This window comes from Ursus maritimus, unplaced genomic scaffold (assembly GCF_017311325.1).
Source record: "Ursus maritimus isolate PB19 unplaced genomic scaffold, ASM1731132v1 scaffold_9, whole genome shotgun sequence".
NCBI lineage: Eukaryota > Metazoa > Chordata > Mammalia > Carnivora > Ursidae > Ursus > Ursus maritimus.
Window position 1 is genome coordinate 50,083,875 of NW_024427107.1, and position 25,261 is coordinate 50,109,135.

The window sequence follows — 25,261 nt, forward strand, 5'->3', positions numbered from 1 at the left end:
TGAAAATGTTACTACTATTAACTTAGTGCTTTGAAATTTCACAGTAGAAAGATAATATGCAAAATTCTTAATGAGTGCTCCAAAAACATTAAGTAGGTATTTCTAATCAACAAAATTAAAATGTTTCATCTTTAGGTTGTTTTAAAGCAGTAGACCCTGAACTTGAACCCAATTCCAGAGTCCTCGCTCCTTCCTCCTCTCCATGCCACCACTGAAAAGTTTTGTGTAAGGATATAAATTTATCAAAGTACAGAGTGTTTCCTTACAAATCAAAAGACTCAATTTAGCGAATAAAGAATTGAAATATTGTTCACATTGGTCATAGTATTGATAATGGAGATTTTGAAACTATTTCCTTTTTCTAAATTCAAAACCACATTCCCATGGTAGGGGGTGGGAAGAAGGCTCTGTTAAATGATCATTGTGTCTCCTCCCCAACTGTCTAGTCTTACTCTTTTAGTTTATTTTCATAGATTTTTTATATGTGAACTTGCTTGTCTTTTTGTATTATTTCTGTGTTTTTTTCCCCCATGACGACACCATTCATTCATTCATTCCATAATCTACTTATTGCCCACGGTATGCCAAGAACCATGTTAATCCTAGAAATGAACTGATGAACAGACTAGGATTTCTGTGAGTGCAGGAATTAAGGTAATCTGGTGGTAAGGACTTCTAATCGAAAGTGCTTCTTCCTGTCTCTCTTCTCTCGGCTGGTGTAAACGTAGGGATGTAAGTAAACCAGCTGGCGAACTTGGAAGCTTTGGGTGTCTTTTTCATGAAGGGTCAATAAGAAATGTTCACCTTCTATGTTAGGATTTATTAACCTCTGGAGAGGCAGATTGGCTTGGGATTGAATTTCTGGTATGTTTAGCATAGAATTAGGTATAACAGCAATGAACTCATGTATGCTTCTGCATAACTCATGCTACAGACACTGGCCTTGCCCTCCACGGAGTTGAATTTGGTTGCATTTAACAAGAGAATTTCTAGCAAACCATTCCTACATATCATTGCACCTGTGGCTTAATTTTTGAATTCTCTGTTCTCTGTATTTCCAAATGGGAAAGCATAAATTTCTTAAGATGAATACAGGGCTAGAAACATGTCTTTTTATAACAAGGTATCTAGTTTTGGTGTCCCATAAACTGTCTAATACCAGTTTGCACTCCCAAAGGATACTTCTGTTGAAACACTTCGCATTGGTTTAGAACTGTAAAAGAAGATTGTGTAATTCCTGATTCCACATTAATGAGATTTTCTGTTTCATTCCTATGTTGGGGCCACCAAGAATAGTACGGGCACAGCAGTTATAAAGCAAAGCTGTGATTGGACTGGTCTGTATCTTAATGGATTGGGTTTTTTGTTTGTTTGGTTGGTTGGTTGGTTGGTTGGTTGGTTGGTTGGTTGGTTGGTTTAATGCATAGATTTCCAATCTGTCATTTTTTTTCCAGTTGGACTTCTGAATATGTTTGGTTTTTTTGCTGAGTGTGTGGTTTGTTTTTAGCTGCTGATTTTTAGTCAGACTGTACAGGAGGGATAACAAAAGGCCTTAATTTTGAAATGTGAGATTTTTTTAGGCATTTGCTCTCAAAAGCTCTTTTTGAGTGACTTGAGATTTATGCAGCAGCCACAGTATCCAACTTGGAAAAATCTGCATTCTCAGCAGCTTTACTACTTTAAAAAATATCCTTACACTAGCTCTTTTAGGAAGCAAGGAGACAGCTTTGCTAACAGTAATGAGTTGTACAAACCACAGATGGTCTGCTTGCTGGAAATTACTGGAAAGGACTACAAAATGTTGGGTTTTAGGGGCACAGCCATTTACATACTTCCGTGTATTTTTGTATACATACACATTTGTTAGTATACAACAGATTAATGTGGCAAAGAGTGAATTTGTATAGCTAGTACCAGTTCTGTAGATTTCTGGAATTTTGCAAAGTGCTTTCACATGAATTAACACATCTTATGCCCGCAATAACTCTCTTGGGTAAAGTAGGCAGATAGCATGACTACCACCATTATGGGTAAGAAAATAAGAGGTCTACAAAGCCCAGGTCCTTGCCAAATGTCCCATGGCTGGGAAATGTCACAGCTGAAATTTATCTCTATCCCCTAATTCCAAAGTGTGGCCTTTTGGCCAAAATGTACTGCTTGGATTCCAACATCCCTGTCTCTTTCTCTAAACCTCAGCTGCCCCCTCTAAAAATAAGGAATATGATACTACCTCATAGGTTTATTGTGATCAGTGAATGAAATAATGTATATATGGCCTGTGCCCTGTATATTATAAACACTCAGTGACTGTTTATGTTTGCTTGTGTTTTTGTTTAAAGCAAATAACAATACTCACCACATGCTAAGTATTTTAAGTGCTTTTATAAAGGTTAACTTAATCCTCATGTCAATTTTATGACACAGGTATTATTAATACCTCCATTTTACATATGAGATGGCCAAGGCAAGGAGAGGTTAAGAAAATTTTCCAAGGTTACAAGCCAGTAAATATTAGATTAGAGATTCAATTCTGGGGCATGTGGCCCTATGTCCATAGTCTGAACCACTCTGCTATTATTCTGGAAGCACACAGTCAAATATATGCACATGTGGCTTTTATACTCTATTGTTTTACCATTTTAAATTCCTCTGACCTATGGAATATTCTCATTATACTATAGTAGATTTTCTCAACTGTTGCTACCGTACCCCAGGGCATCCTAAGACTTTACTAGGTGTATAGTAGAACATTCATTTTTCTCAAATAGCTACAGAACTTGGAAACATATCCAGTTAGTTCTAATAAAGGTACAATTTGAATTCCATTTGATGGAAGATGTAATGCCAGTGAAGAACTCAAACTAAATGAAACCATTTTTCTCCTTATGCATTGAAATCATAGCAGGATTTAGTTTAGGCTTAAGGTAGAATTCTATCATGTAGTATTTAGACAAAATAACAAAACTATTAGAAGATACAGAGCGTGGCAGGCAAAGAAAGATGACAATCATTGCTTGGCTAAGACTTGAATGGAAAATGATAGAAGGCTAGTGATAGTAGATGAAAACCCTACAATGTGAGAGAAAAAGGAAAGGAATGACCAATAGGGTATGACAAATAATAAACAATAGTAATAAAGGGCTAAAGGTAAAGAAGCTTAGAGACGGTGTCTCCATGGGCAAAGCTATTGAAATAGACAATCAACCCAGATCTTTGGGAGCAGTCCTCTATGGTTGGTAACATAAAGCCACACTTAGTCCCCGTTGGTGCAAGCCCTGAGCTTTGGGAAGCCCATTAACTCATTTAAGCCAAAAGATGCATACATTCTACTCAGTGATTTGGAAAATACATGGAAGGTTTCTCATGTTTCTAGTAAAGTAGAAATAAATTATGTAAGAATGAAATTTAGTTGATGACTATGAGAGTAATCTCATTTAAATTAGTTGGTATTGGAAGTTATCTGCCACTTACTTTTTTCTCTAGTTCCTGTGACTTCACATTTCATCATTGGCCTACAGGACTTCCCTTGCTGCTTGGAGAACTAGTTGAAATTGGCATGAATCCATTTTCTACAGAGTAGGAAGTTCAAAGCCTTCTTCATACTTTCTTTCAAGTTGTTGTCCTTCCCATGATTCTCTGGGCTCCACCTCCGCTTAAGAGTTTGCTATTTTAAGTGAGTTCACACAGATTTAAAAAATATTTCCACTCAAGCGAACTATTCAATGGATTCAGTTGTTTTCCAAAAGATTAGGGGATTTTCATAGGAGAGAGATCACATTGTACACCACAGAAAAGACTGCCATTTACCTTAAGCTTTATCTCTGCTCCTTCCCCCAAATCCATATTGCAGAAAAGGTGAGACCCCCTACAAAATGCCGGGCAGTCCCTGAGTAGTGCAGCAGCAAAGGATCCTGAGAAACTGTTCTAGTTTCCGCAGCATCCCCTGGAGGTTTGAAGAACAAAATTCCATCCTCCCTCACGTCCTTTTAGAAAGAGATTGGAACTCCCATTTTCTGAGACCATCCTGGGTAGGTGCTGTGCTACGCACTTTCACAGAGGTTATTTACTTAATCCACAGAACCTGTCTGGGTGTGTTTTATCCCCATTTTATAGATGAGAAAACTGAGTCTCAGAAAAGTGTCCAACATCGTTACCATGCTGAGTAAAGGTGGTGGAATACATGTGGTGAAGAGAAGGAATAGTTCTTTTCTGCTCAAAAACAGAGCAACAAGAAAGGGCAAAGATTATGAAACACTAGATAGTCTGCCTAGTGGCACAATGCCAAAAGGGATGGCTCCTTTTACTCACTTCCTCTTCTCCATCTGAGATGTTGGCATTCATTTGCCTTTGGAAATGCAAAGCGCATTAAACAAAGATTCTTTTGGTGCCTAGAGATTATTTTTGTCTCTATTTGTAATGTTTCATTTAGTATCAATGAGTATTTTATCTCATGTACACCTACATATTCCATTATGCTATTTACATTTGTTTAACACGTTTAATTAAGAACATTGTTAAAAATTAAGACTTCCCTTCATGAAATTTGGAAATTGAAGGTAGCAGTTTGCACGTTTCCTTGCCAATCATAGTAGTCATTTTTAGGGTCTTTAAAGGGGCAATCCAATTACCCACACAGTTCTGCTTTCTAAAAACATGCACAGGGAAGTCTTTTCTTAGTCAAGCCAGCGAAGCTACTAGCAGTGTTCCAGACACCAGCAACAACATGAAAACGGGACACCCTTCAGGTGTTGACTGGGAAGAGTATCTGGTGAGGAACGGTAAAAGGAACAGGGAAAATGCCGTAGGGCTATTTTCTGCTTGCCTTTGGCCCTCAGAGCACACAACTACGCCTTTTGCTCATTCCAAAGAGGCTATTTAAAAAGGACTTGTGGATGGGGCGCCTGGGTGGCGCAGTCCTTAAGCGTCTGCCTTCGGCTCAGGGCGTGATCCCGGCATTACGGGATCGAGCCCCCCACATCAGGCTCCTCTGCTATGAGCCTGCTTCTTCCTCTCCCACTCCCCCTGCTTGTGTTCCCTCTCTCGCTGACTGTCTCTCTCTGTCACATAAATAAATAAATAAATAAATAAATAAATAAATAAATCTTTTTAAAAAATAAATAAAAAAATAAAAAGGACTTGTGGGACACGGAGACATTTTTAAGTGATGTGAAACTTCATCAGTTGTGGTATCTAGAACTGTCTCAAATCTAAGCTGTCATTGCTGACATGTTGTAATATGCGACTTTAGTAACTGATCAATTCTGAAACAGGTGATAAAAATAGACTATATGAATTTGAGATAAAACTTGTCACACTTACACTTTAAAATAATCTTTTCTGAGAACTAGAGAATAACTGGTTTTCTTTCTGTAAAATTTAGCACCTCTCTCTCAAATTCTGACTCCCTTGAGCTCTCCTCCACCAAAAAGCTTGCTTTAGAGTAAAATTCAAATTTAATTTTGAAATAAAGTTTGCGGGATGAGCTATAGAAACTTGACATTAAAAAATTTGTTATAGTTTTTTTATCATATAATTGATGTACAATGTTATATTAGTTTTAGGTTCCTAACAATTCTATACATTTCCCAGTACTCACCATGGTAAGTGTAGTCACCATCTGTCACCATACAACATGATTACAACACAATTGACTGTATTCCCTATGCTGTATTTTTTCCACCCCATGACTTATTTATAACTAGAAGTTTGTACCTCTTAATCTCCTTTACGTATTTTACCCAAGAAAATTGACATTTTTGTTGGTGGAAAATGGTCAAATATTGGTGATTTCATGGAGTTTATAGGGTTCAATATTATATTTCTAGTGTAATCTAAGTCTTAGTGCGTCTATGTGTGCTTTTCTGGGAAGCCATGTTGGGACAAATTAACTTTGTTGCCTCAGTGACCTGCAACTTATTTCTTAACTTATTAATTTTGATGCCTGTCTTAGTTGTGTGTAGTACTACTGTAACATTCAGCTCCAGCGCACAAACTCCAGACTAGGACAGGAGTGGTGTTATTGGGAAGACAAAGGCATTAAAAACAGTAGATAACCCCGTGCAAAGTAAATCCACATCTCCTCAACTATGTGGTACACTGGGTGATTTTTGCTAGCTACTCCTTGAAGGACATTGCATGCAGCTTGCTTAACTTTGAGATATAGGGGTGCCAGGGCGGTGCAGTCCTTAAGCATCTGTGTTCAGCTCAGGGCGTGATCCCAGCGTTCTGGGATCGAGCCCCATATCAGGCTCTTCCGCTATGAGCCTGCTTCTTCCTCTCCCACTCCCCCTGCTTGTGTTCCCTCTCTCGCTGGCTGTCTCTCTCTCTGTCAAATAACTAAATAAAATCTTTAAAAAAAAAAAACAACTTTGAGATATAGCCTTCATTCAAACTTTGACAGAGCAGCCAGAGTGACTCTTTTAAAATTCGTTTAAAGGAAAGGATCCTTCCTTAGATTCACTCTACTTCGGTCATTGTTGGGAGGCTAAAGGCCAATATTATCATTCTATTTCTTTTTACTGTCACTTTTTGTAGCAAGTAGCCATTTAGTAACTAACATATAATCTTCATTGTAAATGAATAAGTTAAAAAGTTGGTCAGTTTCATATGGATAGTATCACATATATCCAGAAAAATCTGCAAAAATCATAGATTATTAGATTTTCACAAAGTAAACACATCCTGGTACCCAGAACCCAGATAACATTGCTAGAATCCCACAAACCCCTTCATGCCTCCATCAGTGTAATAACTCCCAGTACTTATCCTACCCACACTTTTGATATCAGAGGTGGTTTTGCTTCTATTCGAACTTTATATTAATGGAATCACACAGTATGCGTTCTTTGGTACTGGGCTTCCTTTGCCCAGCATCGTTTTCGTGGAAACATCCCTTGCTGTTCCAAGTAGTTGTAGCTCATTCGTTTCCATTACTGTATAAAGTTTCATTGTACAAGTATTATCACAATTCATTTACCCTTTTCTACTGTTAGTAGACATTTGGGTTGTGTTTGGTATTAGGGTATTACAGATAGTGCCTCTATGAACATTTGTGACTGTGTCTTTGGGTGAACATATTGTTTAGGATATATGCTAGGAATAGAATTGGTGAGTAAAAAGGTGCAGGCCTTCAGCTAAGCAGATAATGCCAGACGTTTGTCCAAAGTGCTCATACCAGTTTACACACCCACCATCAGCTGCTGGTGAATTCCGGTAACTCCTTATCACCACAGTTAATATCATGTCTTTCACATTGAAGCCATTCTGATGGGTGTGTCATTAGTGGAATTCAGTCTTAAGTAGTGTGTCTTGTGACTAACGATGTTGAGCACTTTTTAACATATTTGCTGGCAATTTGGATAAAGCAGTTCAATTTTCATGAATACTAAGTAGGTGATATGTGGGTATGGATAAAATCATATGGGTGATGGTGAAATTGCTAAAATTTAATAAACACTGCTTTCATTAATGAATCTTTTACTAATATTTATTCCTTTAAAAAAGCTTTTGCTCTAGTAAATTCAATTAAATAGAAGCTTTAGAGTTAATTATGAATAACCCCCTCTGGGGAATGATGTGAGACTACCAAGGTCCATGTCATAGGAAGCTGCCCAGAAGAGGCCATTTATTTTCAATATAACTATTCTTTATAAGACAACAGATTTGTACAAATATTAGTGAAAGAAATACAACAAAAATAATTTTAATGGTTAGATAACAGTATTTCTATAGTTTAAATTTTTCTCAAAATTATTAAAGGAAAAAGTAAAAATATAGTGTGATAACTATATTAACTCACAGTGTACTACGGATGGTATGGTCTAGCAATAAGATACACATTTTTTTAAGAATTTATTGTGGGGGGCAAAGGGAGGAGAGAGAAACCCAAGCAGACTCTGCAGTAAGTGTGGAGCCCGACACTGGGCTCAGTCTCACAACCCCAAGATCACGACCTGAGCCAAAACCAGGAGTCAGACACTCAGCTGACTGTGCCACCAGGTGCCCCAGATACACATTGTTAAGTGGTATGATCTTTGACAACTTCTTTGACTCTTGCCAGGGTGTCTCTATGCCTATATGTATGTTATTATTTGTAAACAGTGTCTTGAGGTCCAGCCCTGATTCCCAACCAAAAACATAACAATTTCACCAGTTGCTGCATGAACAGTGTCTACTTGTAGATGCTCCAAATCTGAAGGTCCTTGGAAGTCTTCTTGCCCAACCCCATTCTCCCACTCAGCCTACTTCTCCTCCCTCCTCCCTCCCCAATCCCCCCTCTGCCAACATCTGCTTTTATAGTCAATGAATATTAGCCAACATTTTTGATAATCAGCAAAGTGACACAAACTCTGAACTTTTTACCGCAAATCTGTAATGCAACTCCTGCTTGTATTCTAGAAATTATGCGATGCCAAGGGACTGTGCTTCCGTGGGAGCATATTTTAACAGTCCTTTGTGCTCCCATAAGAAATCTTAACCCATTTTATCTCCTATACCAGAAATCTTGGAATCCTCTTTCTCCTCCCTTGTTATCAATCTGACCTCAAGCCTTGGCTACTCTTTCTTCAAAGTGTTAATTTTTTTTCCTTTGGGTAACAGACCCCTGTAAAATAAAAATAATTGGGTGACAGGAGCTTCATCTTTTTGTTGTTTTCTTGCTTTGCTGTCTCAGAAGGTTAATATGTCTAAGGTTCAAAGCTTAAGTGATAGAGATGGTGTTTGAGCCTAGATTTTCTAATTCCAATGTCAATGGTCTTAAAACGCTATGCTATACATAGTGCCAGAGGAGGCCATTTTTTTTTATTTATAATGATTTTTTATTATATTATGTTAGTCACCATACAGTACATCCCCGGTTTCCGATGTAAGGCTCGATGATTCATTAGTTGTGTATAACACTCAGTGCACCATGCAATACGTGCCCTCCTTACTACCCATCACCAGCCTATCCCATTCCCCCACCCCCCTCCCCTCTGAGGTCCTCAGTTTGTTTCTCATAGTCCATAGTCTCTCATGTTTCATTCCCCCTTCTGATTACCCCCCCTTTCTTTATCCTTTTCTTCCCCTACTGATCATCCTAGTTCTTATGTTCCATAGATGAGAGAAATCATAAGATAGTTGTCTTTCTCTGCTTGACTTATTTCACTTAGCATTATCTCCTCCAGTGCCGTCCATGTTGTAGCAAATGTTGAGAACTCGTTCTTTCTGATAGCTGAGTAATATTCCATTGTATATATGGACCACAACTTAATCCAGTCATCTGTTGAAGGGCATCTGGCTCACAATTTAGCTATTGTGGACATTGCTGCTATGAACATTGGGGTACATATGGTCCTCTCTTTACTACGTCTGTATCTTTGGGGTAAACCCAGTAGTGCAATGGCTGGATCATAGGGTAGCTCAATTTTTTAACTTTTTAAGGGACCTCCACACTGTTTTCCAGAGTGGCTGTACAACTTGCATTCCCACCAACAATGTAGGAGGGATCCCCTTTCTCCACATCCTCTCCAACAATTGTTTCTTGCCTTGTCTATTTTTGCCATTCTAACTGGCGTAAGGTGGTATCTCAGTGTGGTTTTGATTTGAATTTCCTTGATGGCTAATGATTTTGAACATTTTTTCATGTGTCTGTTAGCCATTTGTATGTCTTCATTGGAAAAGTGTCTGTTCATATCTTCTGCCCATTTTTTGATTTGTTTATTTGTTTCTCGTGTATTGAGTTTGAGAAGTTCTTTGTAGATCTTGGATACCAGTCCTTTATCTGTAGTGTCATTTGCAAATATCTTCTCCCATTCCGTGGGCTGCCTCTTAGTTTTTCTGACTGTTTCCTTGGCTGTGCAGAAACTTTTAATCTTGATGAAGTCCCATAAATTCATTTTATCTTTTGTTTCTCTTGTCTTTGGGGATGTATCATGAAAAAGGGTGCTTTGGCTGATGTCGTAGAGGTTGCTGCCTATGTTCTCAGAGGAGGCCATTTTTAAGCTGAGTCTAGAAACATAAGCAGGACCTGACAGTGGGGGAGAATATAGAAGAATGTACTAGAAAAGCCTAAATAAAGTCTGGAGGTATAAACATGTGCAAAACTTAGGAAATTGCAAATGTCAAGTGTGATTACTATAACTGATAAAACTACCAACTTGTTTTCTATGAGGACTCTAGACTTGAAAAATGACACCTAGTGTTAGCTTCTGGAAGTACCATGAGCCAAGAGTAGACTGGGCTTAAGGTTTAGTTATGCTTACAAATAAAAAGTTGTATAGCTTGAAGTATTTGCATTTATCTCATATCACTTATCAGTAATTTTTACACCAGGAGAAACATTCTCTATTCATGAGTGGGGAAAATGTTTTATGGATAGCTTTTTGCTTTCCATGTGAGTTCTGATGTCAGCTCTCTAAAATGTAGAAGTGAGCAATCCATGAGAATGTCTGGAGAAATAATGTGAACTCTATAATTCTTACAGCTAAGATGCTATTATAGATTAAACAGAAAAGCCCTGGCAGCCTCTAGTTACCCAAATAATCATTTCATTATCTCTTTCTGGGTTGCAATTATTTATTTCTAACTAGTGTTTTACTATAGCATTAAAGATACTCCTTTTGCAACTAAAAGCGGTTGCCAATGCAGTATCTTTGTCTGACACCACATTTTAGTTTGCTGTTAGAAAAATAAAAGTCCTTTATCGCCTTACATTCTAATACCTTTCAACAAAACCTTTTAAAATGATTAGGCAGAAGATTTTTCCCCCCAACTACTTTCACAAATTTTTGAAGAATTTAAAATACTATAGGGAAGGTCTATAATTTCTGAATAAACCTTGTTCTATTTCAGGGCCAAGTATTAACTCGGTTGTTGAAAAAAAATAATGATGGAAATAAAGTTGAAACAAGCGTCTCTTGAGTGAGTATTCACAGCATGTGGTGTTCTCTACCTGTAGGTTGAAGAAAAAGTCCCAGTCGGTGGATATTACCGCTCCAGGGTTCAACCCTCTGGCTGCTGCAGGAAAGCAAACCCCACAAGCCAGTAAGTCCCGCACACCCAAGACACCCATCATTGAGGAAGAGCAGAACAATGCGGCCAATGCCCAGAAGCATCCTTCTCAGAGGAGTGAACTGAAGAGGTTCTACACCATCGGTGAGCACCAATATTTTATGCTTGTGAACAGGTGCAGTCTGTCTGAACAGCCCTGTGAACGGCGTGGCTCTGCAGTTAAATGCCCCCTTGTTTATGGGGTGCGTGTATCTTTCTGCTGGTTGATGTGGTTATTTTCTCATGCGGTTGGAACATGGTGATAGAAGAGTACTGAAAACCTTCCACCAAGTTAAATAAGAGATCAGGCCTGGGGACCATCCATGTCCCGGCCTGAGGGGAGTCAGTCATATGTATAAATGGTTCTCCAGTGTGTGAGTTCATGTTCTCCCACTTTCATTTTTGCCCCCCTCAGCCAACACCACTTCTTGATCTGTGTTTGTTCTTTTCATGTTTCCTCCAGGCTCTCAAGTCTCTGACCGTGTTCGGTCAGGTTGTTGAGACAGTGGTTGATGTACCCCCGTAACTACCAAAGCCACTAAGAGAATAAAGGCTGAGGGTGGACAGATTGCAGTGCAGGTGTGCATTGGCCTTGCCGGTTACTTCACTTTGGAGGGATTGAACCCCATGTAGAACCCATCAGCTAAGAAAATAGTAAACTGTGGGTAGAGTCGTGCAGGCATAATGCCCCTTTTTTTTGCAGAAGGGAGATAAATCTACCCAGGAAGAGGAGATGGAGGGTTGGCTTTGCTTATTATTTCATTTTAGAGAGATTTGGTCATATCCCAAAGCCTTAGAAGTAGAGACTGTGGCTCTATGGGTTTCCCAAAGTTACATAAAAGGGGTCACATTTTATTTGGTATCCACCACCCTAACCCAGTATGAAATGTTCGAAAATTTTGTCTCAGATACTTCAGTGTTCTCATCTAGGGATCACACTCAGGAGGCCAGATTTCTAATTCTGACTCCCACATGGATTTTCTGTGTGACTTTGTCAAGTCAGGTTCTGTGTCTTTTGGTTACGTTGTAGCCTTCAACCTTGAAGAAATGCCTCCACGTAGGTCTAGCACTATTTCAGAATATGGTGACGAAAACCATGCTTTCACTTTCTGCCATTTTATGTCCTTTTCCTAGATCTGCTCCCTGGTGTCCTCGTTCCTGATGAAGATGTTCAAGTCTTATTTTTTAAGAGATAGCAGGCTTGGTGTCTTTGAGGATATCAATAGTCAAGTAATAAGAATTGATATAAGACAGTGTAAACAGTCTTATTTTTAAAACTTACAAGATCATGTTTCTAAAAATCAGTTAACTGGAAAAGCCCATAAAGTTTACAGAACTGCATCTCTGTTTTCCATTGTCCTCTCCTTCCACCCTCTAACATGTCCACCACCTTCTGTTGCTTTTCCAACTTATTAACTGGCTAAGAGGAAATGGTATTTTGCCTTCAGAAAATAAAGTTTATTGTACAAACTCAATATTCCTTAAAGATGAGAAAATGAGGGAGAAACAATGACAAGCGTGGCCACATAAATAAAAAGATAAGCCTAGAAAATAGAAATCTAAATGGTGAGTTTGGGTTGCAGAGAAATGAAGCGTGGGTTATCATAAATACCCCTACCACTAGTGAATATTTAATTATTGAAGTTGCAACAATTTGATTCATAATCAATGCCAATGGCATGTCTATTATGTTAAAACAGATATCTGGAGTGTAAACTTAATGTGTTTTTATAACCTCTCTACTAATTTGGACCCATAACTATTATTTCGAAGGCTGAAATATTAGCAACTATGTAATCGCCTATATTGAAATGTTATTTCACAAAACAATATCTTTCAGTATCCCTCAGTAATATGTGCTGGTAATAACAACTAAAATTACCCCTTATTGGTAATGCCATATACCAGGCACAAGTGAAGCGTGTTAGGTAGCTGTTCTACTCTTTATTTTTATAGATGAGGGATAGAACCTGAGAGAAGTTAAGGAGCCATCAATATTAGATAGCGGACTCCGCAAATGAAATTAACCTCTTGTGACACTTCAGAATCAGAATGCTACCTGCAGACCTGCGCCAAATGACTTTCTATGGGTAATACAGTGGAGTTATATTTTTAGTTCAATTCTCAGATAATCTCACTTAAGGAAACCATGCCAACTAACCCATCCACCAGCCAAGGTGCCCTTTCATTGAAAAGTATCTTAGTGTTTCAATTTATGCTTCACACAATTGAAAAAAAAACCTAGGAGCCCTCATGTGGCCAAGTTGAGTACTACATTTAAGTTTTGCAATGAAGAGCAGTACTGTATTTAAGTGAAATAATATATTTAAATTCAACAGTTGATTCTGTGAATTAAAGAATTTTCAAGTTTTAAAAAACTAGAAAATTTTGAAGTTATTTAACCATCTTTTAGTAGCTGAGTGGCGCAGTAGCTTCTCTAGAAATTTCTTTTGATCTCACAGCTGTTACCCTTCACAGACCTATGTATAGGATCTGTTTCCGGTTGAGCAGACTCTAGGAAAGACATATAGTCTTTTTGAATAGACAGAAGATTTGGTCCTTAATCATTCCTAATAATAGAAACATATAAACTCATTTTTTTATAAGAGAATTAACCCATCCTACAAGAAGTGTAATAACGTTTCATTGATTTGGAATAAGTAGGGGAAAAGCTGTTCTCTATTGATGTGAAATATATGGATCTTTAGATAAATTAAAAGGAAGTAATCGTCGTCCATGCTTTTAAGCCCTCTTGTCATCTGACACTTTCTTGTCCCCCTTATCTTCCTGTGTTGGTATATCTGTCTCCATACCAGGTCTCCATTCCTATGGGTAGAGAATGATGCTGTTAATTTCACTAATCCGAGTACTTAGTACAGTGTGAAGTGATAGTAAGTGCTAAATAAGCTTCGAAGGAGAAGAGGGACTAGCAGAGGTTACCCTTGCTGGTGGAGGATGAGAGGAGGAAATTGGCTAAGAGTTCCGTTTAAGGAGGAGCTTTGGAGGCTTCATTCTATTCTTCGTTCCTCCTCAGAAGGATTGGAACACCCGCTGTGGAGAACGATGAATCAAATAATACAGCCTTTCCATCTATCTAGCTATCTTTCTATCTATGAAGATTAGAGTTATCGAAGTCCTCTTTTATTACTTATGCTGTTTAAGTGCTCTCTGCAACTTCACTGACAAGGCAGACAAGGGCAGAACTTAGCCTTCCCAGGTTCCTGGCTCAGCATGGCTTCCAAACAGGTGTGATACAAGGGTTCCTTGGCTCTCAGGTGTCGGAATGAATAATACCTCTGGAGCTGTCATATGAACTGACAGCCTGCTCACCTTCTTTAATCTCCTGTTTACCCTCATGGCTCAGTCTTTGCCTTTTATTCTATGTGTATTAATGTCATTGTAACACCTTCTCTTTGTAAAGCACCACCTATGGTGAATCAGTCAGTGTTCTTTACACAGTAATTTCACTTTTATTCAGATGAGTGAATTCTGGGTTTATTTGGGGCATATGTATAACTCAAACTCTCCCACACATGAAAATACGTTCATTCATTTATGAATCTATTCATTTATTAATTCAATAAATATTTATTGAATGTCCACTACATGCCGGGCCTTATTCGAAGTTCTGCTGGTATGAGAGTAAACAAGACCAAGTCCATGCCCTCAGGTGCTTATATTCTATCGGGGAGGACAGGCTATAAGCAATCAGAAAGGTAACACATTGGCAGGGAATGATAACTATATAAAGAAAAAAAACAGGTTAAGAGAGAAAGATGATAGAGAAGTTACTCTGTAAAATGTTTGTAAATCTTACACAATTTTTATTTGATGAATTTTGTCAGATGACCTATACAGTTCTGAGAAATCAATTAGCATGGTTTCAATTACAGGACATTAGACGTGTTCATAATACATTTTTCAAAGGGTTGTTTTTGGCTTTCCTTACATAGAATTAGGTTTTGAAAAGACTAATGGAATTGACATTTGCAGCATGAAGAAGCAAATGATTGAGGGGAAATTTAATGGCCCTCTAGCTTCCCAGCATTGTTTAAAGAAACGGTGTCCAGATGTTTTTCATTTCTACCAAGAAGAGAATAAGACACATGGGTTAAGCTGTCTTATAGAATATTGAAATTAAATAAAGAATGTGGCACATCTTAGTTTATGTTACCAGAAAGTTTGCTTTTTGTTTGTTTTTTAAAGTACAGCTCTTACCTCCTTAGAATGGTTCAGGAGTCAATTTGCCTAGAGGGAAAGTGGTAAGACCAGCTCTCAAAGATCCTAAATGATTTTGATCAATGTCAGGAAGGCCATGCTGCACTCAGTCCATGTGCTAATTAAGCTCCTCCTTTTGCTCACATGATCCGTGATCGTTGCTGAGATACCTGGCTGCTGGAACCTGATGTCGAAGTTGGAATCCCGTTCTTCTTGGTAGATAAATGAGAATACGTAGGGACTTAGAATCTCAAAGCTCAGTGTCTTCACATCTTTCCTTTTTACTGAGGGGGCTGTTGTGAGGAGTCGGTGAAATCGTCCGCCTGAGTGCTCGCACTAGCGCCTAGAATGGGGAAGTTCTCCGTCGCTGTTAGCGAGCTGATTGATCGTTGCTCTTGCTGTACTTCAAAGAAGTGGCCGGCACACAGGATCCCAGGGCGGGGATGTGAAGCTTCACCTGGAATTGATGTGTTGCAAACCTCCTAGCTTTTGTTCCTTGTACATCTCGTCAACTTCCCTGTCCTGCTTTGAAAACCCTGCAGTGGTTCTTCGCTCTCCACCAGAAAATAAGACTGTTGCTCAATGGCCTTCCATGTTCTGCCCCTGCTTTCTCTCCAGATTTCTCTCAGACCCCAGCCCTACACTCTAGCCAAGCCAAATGCCTTACTGATTTCCCGAAGATGTCCTGATATATGCTCTATCACGGGCTTGCTGCTAGCTCTTCTTTCCACCTAGAATAGTGTGAGAATTCAACCCCAACTTCCCTCATAACCAGCCACACTTTCCCCAAACCTGATCAACATGTGTAGATTTCAAAGCATTGTAACATACCCATTGTCAGTTTTTTAGGTCACTAACAAATACTCGTTGAATTCAATGCTTGCTTTCACATTCTTCAAGGGTAAGTGGCATATGTATTCTGACCACCATGCAGCATTCCATAGAATTAAGTCTCTGCAAGTTGAATGACTTATTCATGATCACACTCTAAATAGTGGCAAAGCCAAGGAAAGAATCTATGGTGACGGGTGACTGATAGTGAAGAGCTTATCGTCTACATGTTTTCAGATCCCATTCTCTTCTCAGAAGCAAAGCACAAATGAAATTACATTGTTAACAGAGATCTCAGTGAGTTGTTCCCCAATGCAAGTCCATTCCATTGGTGGTGAAACAGGTCTATTAAGAAAGAATACTAGGTTTTCATCAAATTAAATTTATTCAACCCAAGTGACTATCCTGTCCTTCTTTTCTTTTTTCCTCTCTTGCTCTGTCTCTTTTTCTTCCTTCCTTCCTCCTTTTTTTTTTCCTTTTTTTCCTTTTATTTTCTTTCCTATCTCCTTCCTTGTGTTAAAATGAACTGCCTTTTGTGAAATGATGGCATAGTACATATATTGGTTTGGTAGACTTTTTAAATCAGATTTATTCTTTTTAAATCTCCTTGCTTCTCAAAATTACGTTGGGAAATGTCCCCCAGAATATTCTTTTGAAATATTACTGGTCTGTGAAATTGTAAAATCTGAAATCCGACGTTCTTGTCTTTTGCCCTGCCTTCAGGATAGGATGCCTTCAACATTGCAACCTTAAGGAAGCACAGTTAAATACAAATTTGTGTCTTACTAACCCTGGGCTGCCTACATATTAAAAAGAGAGCCTACAGAATTAGGGGTTCCCTGGGAATTCTTCTGAGTAGTTGGCAAAATTAAAGCAGTAATAACTAGTTTGGAAATTCTAAAAAAAGAAAAGCAAGACACCTGTTTTAACTGCTTTTTAATTGCGGTATACCAGGCATTTTAAAATATCATCACATAACTTGTATGACTCTCATTTTGAAGCCAGACTTTTTAATTATAAGAATAAAAAAGAGCAACTCCAAAGTGAAAAATACTGTAACAGGAGAGAAAAAAAAAATGGAAAAGACTAATCTTGCTGGAGGCAACACATTCTGCAGCATGAAACTAGGTCACCCCTGAACCAGAACCTTCTCTCTAAGCTAGAAGAATCTTCATGTAAAAGCAGAAAGTCTCTGTGATTAATCAGCAGAACCATCTTGGCATACAGGTCACTGCCTATAAGCACAGAAACTAAAATGGATAACTGCTCTAAGGTTCAAATTAAATTATGTTCTTCAGAAAAATGACTTTGTTTTTAAGTCCGTTCTGACAGTTTGATGACTTCTTGTATTTTCTGAGTCACAAGAATGTGTAGGGAAAATTATTCCATTGCTAAGGTTCCTTGTGATACATGGAAGCTGAAATTCCCTGCATGATCCTGGGCTTCTCACAAATTTGGAGGCCCAGTGCATGTGTAGAAGTATCACTTCTTTTCTTTTTTTATGTATATTGCATAAGAATGTGCAATTTTTATTAAGATAGTGAATTTAAAGACCTTGAGAGCCCAAGTTCAATTTTTTGTTCATTTGTAGGATAAATATACCTAGAGATTCGATATGTGAGAGTCTGTGTCTGTGTGTATGTGTTGAAGAGGTAGTTAGTTGGGCTTTTTATTTCTTGTCATTTTTTTATTTATTCCACTTAAAACCCACTTTAAAACAGGAAGGCTAGGAAAACCCACCAGCAGAAACTCCTTTTCAACTCTAGAATAAATATGAAAGCTATACATCTTCCTAGAGAAGTAAGATATTTTTTACTAAGCATTCATACAATTTTAAACTTTACTAAGCAGCAGTAGATGTACTCAGGAGGAAGAAAAATATTCGTTTGATAGCCCTATAGATTGGTAGTGCTGATAGTGTGCCAGAGAAGTTGGCCAACTCTAATTTTCCTGTGTTCGCACCATATTTTATACAGCTGCCCTACTTTTTTTTTTTTCCCTTATTCTATGATTGTTCTCTGTCAGAAGTCATCAACCCAGGATCAAGAAACACAGCTTCATCATGGCTGTGATAAATGGATTAGGAAATGTCAATGATCCTCAGGTTACCCTGAGCAGCGTGTATTGGTACTGTTAACCTTAAAGATAAAACTGTCAGATATTTTACCACCAAAAATATCTTAATTCAAGAATAACAGAGAAGTGCAATTCAGGACAAGGAAGCTAAGGCAAAACCATAGAGAAGACTGGAGAATAAGGGAGAGGAATGCTCTTCTATAGAGGAGAAGGGGACATGGGGAGGGCTGTTGGAGTAAACTGGGAGTTTGAAGAGTTGTGGTCTTTTGTCCGCCGAATTGTGACAGCCTCTCATTGCCTGGGCTAGTTCCTGGGGAGAAGAAAAGCTCTCTTCTTCCTGTGGGTTAGTAAAGTAGTATGGACTAGCAAGGTTTGTCTCTTCCTCTCTTCCTCCGGAGTCTCCGGTTAAGGACTAGTGGTAAGGCGTGAGCGCTCTCCCTGCTGGCCTTCCCATTCCATTTTAAATGAGGTTTCCTTTAATTAATTTTCACAGAATGGTGTTTGAGTTGCAGCATAATAATCATAACTTACTAAAAACAAATTATACCTGTCAATTTACTTAATGATTTCTAAACAGCCTAATTAAAACTGGTTAGAATTGTGGGATAATTAAAATGGACATTGTTTCATGATCCTGTTTGAAATTTGCTAAATCCCTATTAAAATAAGCCCTCTAGCACTGTCAGCCATCAAAACTTGCCCTTTCCACCCACCGAGATTTGGAGGAATGCTTTGTTTCACTGAAGCATGACTGGGGAAGAGAATGACAGATTATTAAGAAAGACCACTGTATTTTAATCATTTAATGATCGAATTAATGGCAATTTGAACAGTAAAATATGTTCTAATTTTCCCAGTATTTCCTTTTTCTAAAGAGTATGAATTTTAAAAGCTTCTAAAGATTTTGCACACATTTATAAATAAAGTTTTTGGTATCTCCTGATTTATTAATTTTTTTTTTTACTTCTCAATTCATACTAATGACATTTCTTCACACATTAAAACAAAAAAAAAATGAGGGTTTATGTTCTTCAATGAAATAGTGGCCATGTTCACAAGTCCTACCAAAAGAATATTACTTAGAAGAATAAAAATAGTTAAAAGCCAGGCACAATTTAGGGGGAATGTTTCCATTGCTATGTCTGCCACACACTTTGAAACTACTTTGACTACCGTTGATTACTTTGAAACATTCAATTATAAATGTTTCAGTGACCATTTGTAATTGATTTACAATAAGTCATGTGCACATCTACATGCAAGCAGGCTTTTAGTGAACTATTTTGAAACTTCACTAATTCAAACTTTGAGATCGGTTGGACAGGCTATGAGATTAAAAGTCTTGTGTTAATACAATCTATGAAAAAAATGATATACGGATTTGTAATGGAACCATGAGCTCAGGATACAGAAAATATTGTGTTCAGCAAATTAGCCTAAGAAACAGTTTTTTACTAAGCAGAAATACCTACTAAGAGAAATTAATGAGCTGGTTTTATTTTGACTTTTTTAAACGATTTTACTCATTTATTTCAGACCCCAATGCAGGACTCAGCCTCAGGACCCCGAGATCATGACCTGAGCGGAAATCGAGTTAGGTGCTTACCCAACTGAGTCACCCAGGCGCCCCAATGAGCTGCTTTTAAAGTAATATCTATTAATTAACCTATTTCATGTTGCTATGTAAGGTAAAGTTAAATACCTTCATAATATTATGTGATAAGTCTTTAGTACTTTAGATGGATACTTCCTTGGGGAGAAAGCCCATATTGTGTCTGTTACCATGGCCAACAAACCTTAGTATCACATTGCCTCTATTCTGTTTGGTCATTTCTCTGGTAAACTTCTTTCGTAAATTGGAATCTTAAGTCTTCTGGTACATTTTGTCTTATGGAAGAACTGATAGGCATTTAATTTAAAAGAACTATGTTGTAAATATTAAAAACATTACACATTCAGTATATGGAAAATAGCCCATCATCAGAGAAATCATTAAGACTTTTTTAAAAATTGTTTATTTATTTTTAAAGATTTACTTATTTATTTGAGAGAGAGAGAGAGAGAGAGAGAGAGGCTGCGGATGGGGAGAGGGGCAGAAGGAGAGGAAGAGAGAACTCTTAAGCAGACACCCCGCTGAGTGCAGAGCCCTACACAGGCCCTAGATCATGACTCGAGCCGAGCCAAGGGTTAGACGCTCAACCAGCTGAGCCATCCAGGCACCCCTTTTTTCCTTCTTTTTTTTTTTTTTTAAGATTTTTTATTTTGAAATCTGTAAGATTTTAAACAGTACCTGCCTGCCTGCTGCATTATATTTTCTTTTTGCTAACATTTGCAGTCAAGGATCCTTGGATTTTATGTGTTGCTTAAATTTTAATACATTGATAGAAGGGACATTGATTTTCTCTCATAGTTCTCAAAGCCATAGGAGGCAAAATTGTCATCAATAGTATATTGGAGATAAAATATCATAGGTGCTCACAGAGAACTGAACTTTATGACTGGTTATTGAGTGTCTCATAGGCCCATTCAAAATAATTTCCTTTCAGACTAGGTAGTTTCAGTGTCTTTGAGTCTTTCCAGTGAGTCAAGTATAGAAGAAGCAGTAGAATAATATTTACTCTAAGAAACAGGGTATCTGGAATGCTATTTGGAGCTACAGAGTTTCACTTCCTGCCTTAAATAATTTTGTCAAATTACAGATCTTTTCTGACGAGAAACATTCTTATAAATACACATAGGGTAAATGGGATGGGATAGGTATAGCCAGAAAGATGCACTGAAATTTAAAAAAAGAGAGAGAGAGAGAGAAATATAAATAATAATAATTCCCTCTCTCCATGCTCTCATATTTATTTTTCACCTCCACTCCTATATAAGCCTATCTAAACTTTAATTCAATGGGTAGGTTTTTGGTTGTTTTTTTTTAAGATTTTATTTATTTATTTGACAGAGAGAGAAAGAGCACAAGCAGAGGGAGCAGCGGGCAGAGGGAGAAGCAGGGTCCCCGCTGAGCAAGGAGCCCGATGCCGGGCTCTATCCCAGGATCCTGGGATTATGACTTGAACCGAAGGCAGCCACTTAACTGACTGAGCCACCCAGGCATCCCCAATGGGTAGTTCTAAGAATGCTTATTCAAAAAAATTTAAAAAAAAAGGGGGGGGGGAATGCTTGTTCATTCACTTAATAAATGATTGAGTACCATTAACAAGTGCCATTAGTTGGAAATAAGGCTTGAGAAAGATGAGAGGCCAGATAATGGGGGTCTTGTGTGCCGTACTGTGGAATTTGGACTTATTCTTGATACTTTGGGAATTATTGAAGCGTTCTGCCCAGGGGGATGCCTCGATAAGGTTGCTTTATAGAGAGATGTTTCAAGCCTCATATGGAGGATGCGTTGGGGGTATATATGCCTAGAGGCAGAAAAATCTTTTAGACAAATGGTGTAAGGGCTGAATAGATAATATACAGTTTAAGAGCTTTGACTCTGGATTACAGTGTTTGGGTCCTAGCTAGGCCATTCTGAGTAGTTCTGTGACTTTGGACAAGTCACTCAACCTCTCGGAACTTCTGATTTTCATTTGGAAAGTGAGAATATTACCCTGTACCACTTAGGTTTGTAATAAGGTTTATTACAAAATGAGGTTTATTATATGAGATAATGTGTACAGATTGCTTAATAGATACTGGCACAGAGTAGGCATGCAGTAAATGTTAAATAAAAAGCAAAGTGTTGGGGCACCTGGGTGGCTTAGTCAGTTAAGCATCTGACTCTTGATTTTAGCTCAGGTCATGATCTCAGGGTCATGATTCTGCTTAAGATTCTCTCTCTCCCTTTCCCTCTGCCCTTTCACCCCCTTGCACGTTCACACATGCTCTGTTTCTCTCTTTCTCTTAAAAAAAAAAAATCCAAGTAACAAAATAATATTAATAAAGAGTGACAAGAGCCTGAAGTAAGGCAGAGGCAGTGTGACAAGAAAGAATTACAGAGAGAGGATCTGGAGGAATTGGTGATCAACTGGGAACGAAGGAAAGGGAAGATTTTCCTTGGTGCTGTAGTTTCAGGTTTTAAATACTGAAACAACAATAGCTAACATTTTTTGATTAAGAAGATATATCTTCTTTTGTAAACAAAGTGAATGTCTCTATGGGCCAGAAAAGGGGCAAAACCACATATCAATAAATTAACATTAAAGCCATGGGCCTTTTGAGCTCTGGTCCAGAAATAGGGTCAGTCAGGAGTTCAATTTCAGTAATGTGACTAGGGTTAGAAGGACCCTATGAACTGTCACAGGCAAGTGGAACTCAAGAGAACGTGACCACTAAATGCAAGGTGGGGTCCTGGATGGGATCCTGGAACAGAAAATAGACAAAAGGTAGAATGTAAGGAAATCTAGATGAAGTATGGACTTTAGTTAATAGTAATATCAATATCGATTCATTAATTATAACAAATGTAACATTTGAAATATGATGTTAATTATTGGGGAAATTGGATGGTGGAGTATATGAGAACTCTATACCATCTTAGCAGCTTTTTGGGAAATACAAAAACTATTCTCAAATAGAAACGTTTCTTTAAAAAAAAAAAAAGAAGAAGAAGAAGACACCATGCATGGGAGAATAGAGCCCCACTCACTTCTTTGAACTAGACCTAAGCAGGGATTCCCAGCCATGAAAGGAGGCTGGAAAAAGCTATGATATTGCCCACCCCAGGTTGTGGCTCATAGCAAGCTTCAGAGGCCAGAGGAAAAAGAGAGAGGCTTGCCACCTGGACCTAGGAGAAGCCACCCATTCATTCCTTATTTTGATCTGTTTTCTCCCCACCGACAGCACAGGCTGTGAGCCACCAATAGATTTTTTTTCTGGAATGGAAGTCTCAGAGGGCAAGTAGAGATAAACACAAAATAGCTGGATGGAAAGAGAAGACACTAGAGTGAAGGAAAGAGTAAGAAAAAATGTGAAAAACCTTAAACTTTCTTCTCAAGAGGAGGCTAACACTAAAATTTAGGTACAGGAGGAAAGCTAGAACTGAGAAAATCAACAAAATCAACAATTAGGTGAGGAATTGACTCTTGATATAGAGGGAAAAAAATTAACTCTTAAAATGATGTTATGTTTTGTTTGAGGCTTCTAAGATAGCTTTTGAGTTTCAAATGTGAATGTCAGGGTGAATGAAGTTACTATTTACAAAGATGGAAAAATACTTCAGGGATAGCTTTTAAAATGGGATATTGAGTTCATTTGTGGGTTGGTTGAGCTTAAAGTACCTGTAGAGGGGCGCCTGGGTGGTGCAGTCGTTAAGCGTCTGCCTTCAGCTCAGGGCGTGATCCCGGCGTTCTGGGATCGAGCCCCATATCAGGCTCCTCCGCTGGGAGCCTGCTTCTTTCTCTCCCACTCCCCCTGCTTGTGTTCCTTCTCTCACTGCCTGTCTCTCTCTGTCAAATAAATAAATAAAATCTTTTTTAAAAAAATTAAATAAAGTACCTGTAGAAATAGGCAGTTGGATCTGCTGTTCGGGTGCTGAGGAGTTAGGTTTAGAATAAAGTCATCAAATCAAACTGGCACGTAGGTATAGAGGAGTTTCTTAAAGAGAGTGGGAAGAAGAGTCCTACCCAAAATATAAGGGTCAGGAAGAGGCCAGAGGCTGCAGAGGAAACTGAGAAAGGACCGTCAATAGCAGACAAGACAATCCTTGTTGTGTCCTCCAGCTCTATACTCCAGTAGGTTTGTCCCTTCTCAGCCTCTACTAGTCATGTAGGAGAGAGATAAAACTATGTCACTCATAAACCCAAAAGTGCGAAAGTAGATTATCATGATGGGACCGTGACATGCTAACATTAGAGAATACAGGTGTTCATGAAAGCTGTGTTGGAGGCGGGTAGAGAACATTCTTTATCGAAAGAAAGAGGGGGCAGCAGCTTCTCTTTGGTTCTCTTCTTTGGTCATCACTTACCATTGAAGATTATTGGAGAAATAATATCTGTCAAGAAAATTGGGATGAACTGGGATTGATGTCTAAGTATCACATCAGAAACCTGTTGATGTTAAAGCAAATGGTTTTTCTCTGATTTAGAGAAAAGTCAATGTATCTCAAAACATCTTTTTCCAGTATCAAATCAGTATTCATGAGTTTCTCCTTTTCGTGTAAATCGCACTTATGATTCATTCTGCTTAAACACCCTATTTATTGCGGAGTCGTACCACATCACACGGTCTGAGAACTTTCTCCTGCATTATTTTGGGACTTGCAGAGAACTTAAGGATGAGCACCAGACAGCAAATGACTCAGAGTGTAAAGGCAGTTTCATGATACACCACCTGAATGGGGAGGGGAAAGGTTTGGTTTTACTTTTCATCAGCAGGACTCAGAGGGGAAATCTTTACTGCCTTATTCTATTCTTACTCTATAACTATTCTAAGGAATTGCTTTCTACATTTTAATGTGCATTGAAGTATCTTATTAAAACACAGGTGCTGACTCAGTCGACCTATGGCAGGGCCACAATTTCACACTTGTAACAAGATTTCAGGTGATGCCGATGCTTCTGGGCCATGAATGATAAGGCTAGTCTAACAGGCCTAAAGGCTTTCTTCATTTGGCAGGACAAAGAACATATGTTTCCATATCTGAACCCAAATGATCATTCTGGACCGAGAATTTATCGTTAAGACTTGTTTGTGTTCCTTTCTCAAAACAAACTGCTTAGCTCCCAGCCCTTAATGCCTGTGATATAAGAAAGTTTCAGAGTAAGAATATGAGTATCCTCTCACAGTACACATACACGGATTTCATGTTACCAAATGCACAAATTACCATACTGTATCAACAGATAAAATTGTTGTGTAAAAGATTGGAGCATTGGAGACTTGTTAGCTGTTCCCGAATTTGATTAGTCAAGAGCATGAGCTGTGACCGTGTTGTGTAATTTATAGAAGAGCAAAAAGAAGTCACATAGATTCTGACACAAAAGAGACATGTAGGAAATTAGAAATTTACTGGCTGTTTTGCTCTAGTATTCACCAGTTGTGTTGGCCAAAATTGTTGATCAGTATTTTCAACTATTCAGTGGGAATAAAAGTACTTTCTTCATAGAGTTTTTGTGAGTTT

At 38.3% G+C, this 25,261-nt stretch overlaps 1 protein-coding gene across 4 annotated transcripts in view; it reads left to right on the forward strand.

Moving 5' to 3' along the window:
- Nucleotides 1-25,261, forward strand: part of LOC121101654 (oxidation resistance protein 1-like) — a 485,929-nt gene that overhangs the window by 453,893 nt on the left and 6,775 nt on the right. For 3 of the 4 annotated variants that reach the window (XM_040625572.1, XM_040625573.1, XM_040625571.1), the window contains 2 exons: nt 10,937-11,133; nt 12,163-12,501. In XM_040625572.1, coding sequence (XP_040481506.1) covers nt 10,937-11,133; nt 12,163-12,224 — 259 coding nt within the window. In that variant the 3' untranslated portion in view covers nt 12,225-12,501. Of the gene's footprint in view, nt 1-10,936; nt 11,134-12,162; nt 12,502-25,261 lie in introns of those variants that run through there. The other variant, XM_040625576.1, reaches the window with a different exon arrangement.